The sequence below is a fragment of the Platichthys flesus genome, chromosome 18, assembly GCF_949316205.1.
Source record: "Platichthys flesus chromosome 18, fPlaFle2.1, whole genome shotgun sequence".
Lineage (NCBI taxonomy): Eukaryota > Metazoa > Chordata > Actinopteri > Pleuronectiformes > Pleuronectidae > Platichthys > Platichthys flesus.
Window position 1 is genome coordinate 19,850,151 of NC_084962.1, and position 10,574 is coordinate 19,860,724.

The window sequence follows — 10,574 nt, forward strand, 5'->3', positions numbered from 1 at the left end:
CGTGGCTCAAAATACACAAACACCATTAGAATTTTAATGTTGTGATTTAATTGGTGTGATTAAGCTGCAGATCTGTTGTTTTAACTGGGAAATTGTGAAAATGTTTTTTTTTAAAGCTCTTTCTCTCAATGTTTGGGTTCTTTCCTCACCGATAACACATCGTTTCACCAAGTTTCATCTGTTCAATAGCTTTGTGGCATGAGTGAAATCAGAACTTCCTTTTTGTTTAAAAACGATGCAGTAGCCTCAGAGGAAGGTGAGAAAACAAGTGAACATTATAACGTTTGGCTGAACAGACTGTTTAAATTCAGCACTCGAATAAATGTTCTGTTAATGCTGCAGCGAGGATTAAACATAAGGCTGGAGAACGAAATGAAATAACATCACAGGGGACAATTTGACCCCTTGACTAGAGTGTGTGTTGTGCAGCCTGGATGAGGCTGGATAAACAAAGTCCTTTCTATTCCCCTGCTCTGTAGACAGTTCACGGGTCAAGGTTCAGGTTTTCATCCATAATATTGAATTAACTGAATTAATCACTTGTAAAAATAATGGAAGCGTCGACACATCACATTTACTTTCCGTGTTATTTTTTATTTCATGTTTCACACAGGTTTGCAAAGATGATCCATCCACCGAGACAGAAATGTATTCATATAAAAAGAAAAAATCAATCTTACAAAATGTGCAGCCTGCGGGTCGTGAACATGTAGATGAAGTGCAAAGAGAAGCAGACAGTCAGTCAATAATAATTATAGCATCAACACTTCTTGGCTGGTTTGGGGCGCCGGCGGGGGGGCACTCATGCTTTCTCGTAGCTACGCACTGCGTGGATGTCTTCGAAGGTCAGATTCTGTGAGGGAGAGAGGACAGGCACCATGAGAGGGAACGTCCATTGTTTAAAACATCTTTAATGAGTCAGAAGTGAAATCACACAAAAACAAGAACTGATTCAGAAACAAAGTGAACTCTACTTTTGAAAAGAAGCCAAAGAGACAACCTGCAAAACGTTTCCACACACAAACAATTCCAGAATAATTACGTCTGAAGAGCTAATCTAATGTTACGTCTTCTGAAGTGAGAGTGAAATGTGGGACCGGGGAAAAGACGATCTGAGATTAGATACTAGTGCCTGTTAACATTCTTTCTCTGTGCTTTATTTCATATTCCAGTGATGCTCAAATAATGACTTCACTTTGTCTTTCTTAAGGGAGCTCAACTGTCATTTGTGGTCATGTGGCTGCGCAGAAACACTCTGTTATAAAGTTGTATTGTCCCTTTCTATTTACTGGCAAATGTATATCAGACGTGTATGATCTGAGTCTTTTTTCTTACCATGACCATCTTGCCGTCCTTGATTTCTCTGACAAACTTGGTCTCTTTGCCGTCCCACTTCTGGACATGGACCAGCTTGTCTCCATCCAGAGACACCATGGACTGAAAGACAAAGAGAAAGGATGTTTTTAATGAGAGACTGTAATCACTTTTATCTGTTCGGGGCTGAGAAAGAGCAGTGGTAAGAAATAGGATTAAAGATTAATGGTGAATAAGGTTTTTCATGCAATTTATAATAGGAATAATTTAGTTAAATAGTTAAACCACGTCTTAAACGTCTCCTGGTGTCTCTGAACTGTGGTTTTATGCATAAAAAAGTTTTCATCATAAGTCGTGTTAAATATTTTAAGCTGAAATGAGTCTTTAAATATTCTTCACATTCTGTCATCTTACTTTGCAGTTCCTGTCATCGGCGGTGGCTTCGTCGAACTCCTCTCCCAGCTTGAAGGAGATCTCTGTGTTTTTGAAGGTGCTCTGGGTGCGGATCACCACCTTGTCGCCCTCCTGGCTGATCACGACCGTCGGCTTGGTCACATTACCAACCTGCCGGGTGGCGAAGCCCACGCCTGAGCAGAGGACAGGAGTGAAACATGGTCATTAACGTCCTGACGTCCTGAAGAAATGATCTAAAGGGGTTGACACTGAAATACAGAAAGCTTTAAAAGGAAAAAGGTCTATTACTCACCAAGTGCTTTCATGTAATCATCAAAATTCTCACTGTCAACCAGTTTCCAAGTGGCACAGAAGGCGTCGACCATGGTGACGGTTTTCAGAGAGGCAAAGTAATCTCCAAAAGCAAACTGAGCAAGCAATAGCTCCTGCAAGTTTCCCCCTCGTGTTATAATACGGCCTCTTATTATTATGTATGCTGGTGGGTGGCCCACAGCATCCCATTGGCTCAGGAGATCTCTGTTCTGGGTTTTGATTGGGTGTTGAAATTGGGTCACGGTCTTACGGATGCTTTGAGGAGAAAAGCTAAATTAACCATTTGTACCCCTAATGATGTAATTACTCTCAGGCACAGGAGTCAAAACTCGGCTTCTAGAAAACCTTTGCATTTCATGAAAAACTCAATTAAAAGGCCCAAAAACTCAGATGCAAGTTTAGTACAAATAAAACTGTGACTGCTGAGACTTTAAAGAGATCGAGCTTTGAACAGACTCAGACTTTTCATTCCTCAATCAGGGAGCGAGCTTCAGGAGCTGATCCATATTTAATCATTTCTACCTCTTAATCCCCTGTCGGCCTCGGGGGAGACGGGCCTTCTCGAGACTGGAATGTGCTCCGTGGGAGGGGGGGGGGGGGTGTCAGTGAAGCAGAATCAGTTTGTTTGACAGCCCTTTGTCCTTAACTGCATTAACAGCCCCCCTCCAACTACAATTTATTCATGCTCAACACACAACCTAATGACTGTCACCAAACGTCTATGTGTGTGTGTGTGTGTGTGTGTGTGTGTGTGTGTGAGTGTGTGTGTGTGAGACAGAAAGTATGTGGCAGAAGATTTCTCACACAAAGTGAATGTATATGTACAGTGTCATAGCTGATTCGACAGTTGAGGTTTTCCAAATACAAACAACAGACAATCAACAAAACCCTCAATTATAGATTTATTATAATAACAGTAAACTTTATTTTTATTTATGTAAAAACAATGACACATTTAGCAGTGTGAGACAAAACCAAGCAATTTGATTTTTTTCTTTTATTAATATAAAGGTATGAATATTTGTAGTCACGGTATTTAATAACGTTTCCCTCCCAACCATGTTGTCATGATCATCATCCGTCTGTTTACTGTACAGATAACCACTCGTCCCTGACACTTGGACTTACACATGTAAAATGTCACTAAAGAATTTCTTCTAAGCTTAACTTCTTTCTTCTTTCCCATTATCACTGATATCCAGGGAATAATTCATGGATCTTGATGGAAAACCCCAGCCTTGTTTAGGGAACTGATATTTATATATGTGTGTGAAGTTTGGTGCAGGTTTTATGAATTTAAGGGGACTTAAAATAAATGAGCTTTATTAAGTACCATTCTAAATCCTTTTTTTCTCCATCATGTACCCACAGCTTCTTTTTGACTTCTTTTATCCTTGTTCTTCATCTTCATCTCATTTGAAAACATGACGGTTCCCAAAAACTGAAGCTTTTGTCAACAAAGCTCACAAATACTCTCTTCTCCACAATGAGCATGTTTCTTTTGGACATTATTGCAACAGAAATTGACTAAACTGTGGTCTGAAGGTCTTGAGACACTGAGAATGATTTTGGATACTGTGTATGTTTGGATGTCTGCATAATTTTGGACATTTGGTGAAGGGAGAGTTTACCCCAAGGGGAGGATCTCTGCTGCCACTCCCTGGTGAGAAATGGACATGTGTTGTCAATGTGGAGAACCCACTGATACATTTCCTATGAAATAATTGAAAAATAAATTTACTTGAAAACATCTCAGCATCAAAACTCCTCCAGATACTCAACCACCTTTTCCGCTGCGGCGTTGTCTTGTCATTTTACAGTTCTTCCTTTATAATTATGGCCTCATAAGGCCTCATGCTTTATAGGCTTCTCTACTTTCTGTGCACTGGGTTAGGGTTAACCTCTCTTTTAGGAACTGAGTGACCCATTACTGTAGTTCAAGGCCAAACAACCTTTGACTCTTATAGTTTGTATGACCTCTTAAATGCGTTTTCATGTGTGTTAAATTACAGAATGTTTTCCCACTTTTTCTGCAGGAATACAGCTTCTCAACCGTATGAGTTCCCATGTGAACTTTCAAATTACAACTTTGTGCAAAACTACTACAGGAATACGGTTTCTCACCTTTGTTTTTTCAAACATGAGCGATAAATATTTTCCCATAGATGTTGCAAGACTATGACTTCTCCCCTGTGTGACTCATCATGTGGACTTTCAAGCCACATTCACGTACAAAACTTTTCTGACATATTTCGCAAGAATATGGCTTCTCACCTGTGTGAGTCAAGATATGCCTTTTGAATGTGGACAAAATATCAAATTCTTTTCTTTCTTTTCCACACAATTGCATATATTTGCGTTACCCACCAATGTGAAGACAATTGTCTAAGTTACTCTTAAGACTAAAAGGCTTTCCACAAGTGTCACATTTGAAAGACGTTTTCAGTTGTTCGAGTATAAGAGTTACATAAAGATACAGTTAAACAAAAAGGGAACAGGTGCCACTTCCGTGATGAGTGATGAGCAACAGATAAGACGGACATGACCCTGACACTTTGTGAAACCTAAGAAAATAAATGAATCATAAATAAAAACAAGAAAGTTCAAATTAGAAGGGCCATGACGTGTTTTCGAAGGCTTCTTCTTCTTCTTTTTATGTTTGGAAAGTCTCATTACTGCCACCTTCCCGATTGGACAGTTTTTCATTACTGACTTGAATCATCTTTTAATATCAGTCTTGCTATATTTCACAACCATACTTCTTTTTTGGCTCCTTTTGCATATTTATCTATCAGTTAATCTCCTTCTGTAACAATATGTGTCAGAATCCACAAAATGAATTTGGGCTTAGAACACAACATCTTGTGTAGAATCTGACTTGGATGACTTCCAAGCAGGAGCACGGGGAGTGGTCCATCAATTGATAAATTACAGTTATCACTTCAGACGGTGGCCAAACTTGAATCAGGAACAGTTTTGACTTGTTAAAGGTTCAGTCTCTGAGCTTCTTGAGCTTGCCTCATATGACGTACATACATGTCCCTTCAAAGTATCTTTGTCCTGAGATGTTGCTGTGATATGAATTCTCCCCAGGGTGATCTCTTCTCATGTGCTATCAATAAATTCAGTCTGCAAACTCTCTCATAGGATTTTAACATGTATGAGTCTTGAAATGCTTTTTCCTGTCTGACGACTGAGTGAATCCCCTCCCACACGTTGGGCAACAATACTGCTCTCACCCGTGTGAGTCCTCATGTGGACTTTCAAATAACCAATACGGCCAAAACATATCCAACATGATTGGCAACATTACGGCTTCTCACCCGTGGGAGTCCTCATAACGAGTTTCCAATAGTCACTACACCTAAACCTTTTCGAACAATAGTTATTCTCACCAGTGTGAATCCTTAGGTGGCTATGCAAGACTTTATTACTTCCAAAACGTTTCCCACATGTCTGGCAAGAATATGGCTTCGCACCCTGCGAGACAATACATGTGGTCATCCAAGATGCTACTACCTGCTAAACGTTTGATACATATTTTGGAATATGGCTTTTCACCAGATTGAATCCTCAAATGTGCAGTAAAGCTACCCTTATTTAAAAAACCTTTTCCACACGTGTCAAATTTGAAAGGCTTTTGTTTTTGGAAGTATTAGAGTCAGTCTCTGATGTGGGAGACTTTTGAACATAGTCACTGCTGTTTTCATGAATTTTCTTTTCATGCTGTCCCTCCTGTGGACTTTCAATTCACCACTTTTCACATAACATTTTGACATATTTTACAAGAATATGGCTTCTCACCTGTGTAAGTTCTCAGTTTGATTTTTAATGTATCACTACGGCCAAATCCTTTCCTGCATATTTTGCATAAATAAGGTTTTTCACCAATGTTAGTTCTCAGATGAATCTTCAATTTACCTGTTTGACTATGAGAGTTAATCTCTGATTTGGGAGAGTTGTCCACATTGCTACCGTGACTCCTATTTTCATGAAAACTCTTCTGTGGGTTTGGTTCTTCATTTCCTGTTGAGCCTGAATACAAGGTTTCAGTCTCCTGCTTCAGTACGAGCTGCTCTCCCTCCTGACTGGTGAACATTTCCTCCTGTTCCTCTTTAATCTGTGGAGGTTCTTGTTCCTCTTGGTCCAGACTGGAGTTCCCCTCCTTGTGACAGAACTGCTGGTCAGTGAGAACCTCCTCCTTATTACAGACATGCTGCTGTGGGAGCTCTGGAGGATCAAAGAGACACAAGGCAGAAGTTACAACTGTGATGTTAAAATAAAGACAAATGAGTTTCAGAATTTTTACATTTTCGCACAAAATCTTGTGTAAGAGGATTTAAAATTTTCTTTGAATCATTTATGTTCATTGAAACTTTGTAATGCCCAATTATCTATGGTAAACTTAAGGATTCTCTTGGGTTTACTCTTGGTAAAGAATTTCATTAAAGCCAAGGATTTGCATGAACCTCTCCAATGGCATATTTAAATTCTATATAATCAGGATGTCCCAGTCGGTCTGTGCAAAGCCACCAGCTGGTCCAAAATGCTGACAGGAACTAGAAGGAGAGATCATTGCTCCTGTCCTAGCTCCTCTGCATTGGCTCCCTGTCAAATTCAGAATATAATTCCAGATCCTGGGTTAAAGTGTTCGTTGGACGAGCCAGTCTGATCGCAGATATTCAGAAACAAGCAAACATTTGGAAGAAGATGTTCTATGTGGCTTTATGAAATGTGCCATGTTAAAGGGACTCGTGTCTGAAGGTGGAAAGATAAAGAGCTGAGTCTGTCGCTCTGTCGGAACTTCACAGCGTAACACCCAGCGGAAGTAGACGAAGAAAGCACAGCAGCGTACGCGGCACTAGCGGCGCTAGCAGCGTTCGCTCCATGGATGTTAGCAGTTAGCTGGGAGTCGTTGGTGCGGTCGTGTCGCAGGTTTACGTTCAGGTTGTCCACGACGCAGCGATGTCTTCGGAGCAGGAGGACGATCGACAGCGCAGACTGCTGGGCATCGTCATGGAGGCTGAAATCAAGCTTCACAGAATCGGTCTGTACAACCGCAGTGTGGCTGCTAGTGAACTCCGAGGTTTCTCCAGACAGAGAGCAGTCGACCCGGGGCCTGTTCCAGCTTCAGTGCAAACACAGCGAGTGGCCTCAGTCCTGATGGGACATCTGCTCCTGTTCTGACCTCTGTTCATTCACTCCGAAGGAAAACGTAACGAGACCAAGTAAAGATGTGAAGGAGACGCTGTAGGGCGTTAGGAGTACAGAGTTCTGTATCGAAGGCAGGAAAGCTTCCATTGAGCCTGATTTCTCATTCAGACTGAAGCAGGCATCAGACCTGGCACGCACTGTACAGCCAAGACACATAATATGATGCATTTACTTCTGATTGACTCATTTCTGTCTTCGGAGGCAGAATTCAGCACAAATCATGATACTTCATCTTTATTGTATTATGACCAACATATATCACATTCATATTATCGAGAATCCAAGAAATTTTCAAATTGTTTAAAAGGGGCATAATATGTGTCGTTCAAAGCTGATTGGAGTGAAGCTGTTGATCATCTAGGTTTGATGAGTTTAGTTGTAGGGATCTCCAAGCCAAACCGGATCTACTGTTGTCTTAGTGGAGAAAAGTCTGAACTCAATTCTACTTTTTTATTGTTTCTTCATTTAATTGTCCTACAAGCATCCCAGTTGTAACCCCTGTCTTGTGCCTCTTTGTTCCTCCAGTGCTTCCACAGCAACATGTCTGTAAGGAGGAGGAGGTTCCCACTGACCAGCAGCTCTGTCACCAGGAGAGGAACTCCAGTTTGGATCAAGACGACCAAAAACCTCCACAGATTAAAGAGGAAGAGGAGGAAATCTGGATCGGTCAAGAGGGAGAGCAGCTCGTACTGAAGCAGGAGAGTGAAGCCTTCATGTTGACTCCCGATTATGAAGGAATGTACCACAGTGAGCATCAGCTCTTCTCTCACAACTCTCTTGTGGTTGAGAATCAAGATCAAAACAGAAGAAACCATTTAGGATCATCAAGAAACGAATCAGAGATTGACTCTAATACTCATACAGGTGAAAAGTCTTTCAAATGTGACACTTGTGGAAAAGCTTATGTGTATGAGTATCAATTAAAAATACATATGAGAGTCCACACAGGTGAAAAACCATATTTATGCATCGTATGTGGAAAAGCATACATTACTGTGTTCAGTCTGAAAAGGCATATGACAACTCACACAGGCGAGAAGCCCTATCCTTGCAAAATATGTGGAAAAAGTTTTGGACGTAGTGGCGTCTTGAAAGTCCACATGAGGAGTCATACAGGTGAGAGGCCATATTCTTGCGAAAATTGTGGGAAAAGTTTCAGTGACATTTCTGCATTGAATAAACATATGAGTGTACACACCGGGGAAAAGCCGTTCTCTTGTGAAACATGTGGTAAATGTTTTGTAAGTAAAGGCGTTTTGAAAGTCCACATGAGAACTCACACAGGTGACAAGCCTTACTCCTGCAGCTTCTGTGGGAAAACATTTAGAGAGAAGTCAGGTTTGAAAAAACACATAAGCATGCACACAGGAGATCAGCCGTTTTCTTGTGAAACATGTGGAAAAGGTTTTGTATGTGCTAATGATTTGAAGGTCCACATTCGAACGCATACAGGTGAGAAGCCATTCCCCTGCAGCACATGTGGGAAAAGATTTCGTGAGAAGTCAGGTTTGAAAAAACATATGAGCGTGCACACAGGAGAGAAGCCGTTTTCTTGTGAAACATGTGGGAAAAGTTATGCACGTAGTAGCATCTTGAAAGTCCACATGAGATCTCACACAGGTGAGAAGCCCTACTCCTGCAATACTTGTGGGAAAAGATTTTATCAGTTGTCAGACATGAAGAAGCATGTAAGAGTTCATAATGATTAAAAGTTGTGTACTTACATGCGAGAGAGTTTTCGCTCTTTGTGAAATGACAGTCCACAGTTCACACTGCAACAACTTGGGGTGAAGATATTTAGAAGTGACACATTTGGATCATATGAAGGGAGATCACGAAGATCAGAGACTCAACCTTTAACAAGCCCAAACGGTTTCTGATTTAAATTTGGACCCATTCCCTGTGAAGTAGTCACCTTGTGCAGAAAAACACTTTAAAATGCTCCTACCACACTTTTAACGCTCCCTGGCATCCCCCCAAAAAGCCCACATTGGTTGGACATATTCTTACAGATACCTACTGATTTGTGTTGGAACAAGTTGTTGTTGGACATAAGCGCTTTTTTGGTTAACAAATCTTGGAGAGATATTTCCATCAAATGTAAATTTCTTGAAAGCTTTTTATTTTACTATGTCAAACTCAATTGTATGATGTTATATAAAGATTGTTATAGTGAAAATGTTATTTATTGTATAAAGATTTTAATATTAAAGATTATCAATTATGTGGTACTGTGGGATTATCCTGTCAATTAGTGTGTTTTTTACATCAAATTGATACAATTTTGATCATTTCAGGCTTCTAATGTCAAACATACAAGTTGTTGTAGATGTTCTTTCTGGCTATATGAAATATACCATATGAATAAAACTGAATTTTGACCGAATATATCTCTCAATGATGGTTCTTCAAACTGATGATCACAAATTGATGGATTGAATCATGAGGGTAATCATGAGCACCATCAATCTAAGGCCTCATCTATGAAGCCTTTACTTTTACTTCACTGCTCACAAAAAAATGTGTGTCCTGAATGGTTTTATGGGAACATCCACTATAACAGGGAAACTCAGAGCCAACAATTTCCTGCTTGTGAAGACCTGCAATCAATGACCTGTCTGACTATTGCAGCCAAAGCAATAGCCATGGCTTTTACATCTATAAATAAATGTGTTGATGTATTTCTTCAGTGGCTCATATTGGCTGAGACACGAGTTGAGGCAGAGAATATAGTTGGGAGAAGACAGTTTGAGTTATGGAGTCTTGGAAAATTCCGAGGACGTCAGGAAGATCTAAGATTCTAGGGTTCAGTCAACCATAGCGTACATAGCCTGGACATAAGGAACCGTGGCTGAGTAGGGGACACACACGCACACAATTATGGACATTTCCCTGAAGCTAACGCAATAATCAGAACTAACAACATGAAAGATACAGAGAACACAGGACGACATCAATGCAGTACATCAGCGCGATTTTTTCTGCTGCCGGTTGCTTACTTTCGTAGAATCTAGACTGGAACAAACCTCCACGAAGGGTGGACATTCCCCTGAGGAAACCACTTATAAATTAAATATCCGTCCAAAAAATATGCCAGATTTCTCGCATTAAGTCCCATTCATTATTATCTGGGAAAACGTTCAAAACTACACTACATTACATTCAGCAGATGCTTTTATCTAAAGCGACTTACATTAAGTTCAAGAAAGTAAACTTTTCTTCAAACTACAAAGTGCTATAGAAGCTCTACCAAATCGCCATTTCATATAAAAAAAAAAAAAATGACAAAAAAGACAAAGGTTTCCCATGCCAGTCCCTCC

At 40.3% G+C, this 10,574-nt stretch overlaps 2 protein-coding genes across 2 annotated transcripts; one reads left to right on the forward strand and one right to left on the reverse strand.

The window, feature by feature from the left end:
• Positions 1-573: 573 nt before the first annotated feature.
• LOC133973630 (fatty acid-binding protein, brain) lies at positions 574-2,181 on the reverse strand. Its single transcript, XM_062411601.1, has 4 exons — positions 2,021-2,181; positions 1,729-1,901; positions 1,336-1,437; positions 574-853 (listed from the first exon to the last, which is right to left on the reverse strand). Exons 1-4 carry the CDS (start codon positions 2,091-2,093, stop codon positions 803-805), a joined length of 399 nt encoding a protein of 132 aa, XP_062267585.1. The 5' UTR covers positions 2,094-2,181; the 3' UTR covers positions 574-802.
• A 4,670-nt stretch (positions 2,182-6,851) lies between these two features.
• On the forward strand, positions 6,852-9,659 carry LOC133973621 (oocyte zinc finger protein XlCOF6.1-like). Its single transcript, XM_062411594.1, has 2 exons — positions 6,852-7,087; positions 7,780-9,659. Exons 1-2 carry the CDS (start codon positions 7,006-7,008, stop codon positions 8,961-8,963), a joined length of 1,266 nt encoding a protein of 421 aa, XP_062267578.1. The 5' UTR covers positions 6,852-7,005; the 3' UTR covers positions 8,964-9,659.
• The last annotated feature ends 915 nt before the right edge of the window (positions 9,660-10,574 follow it).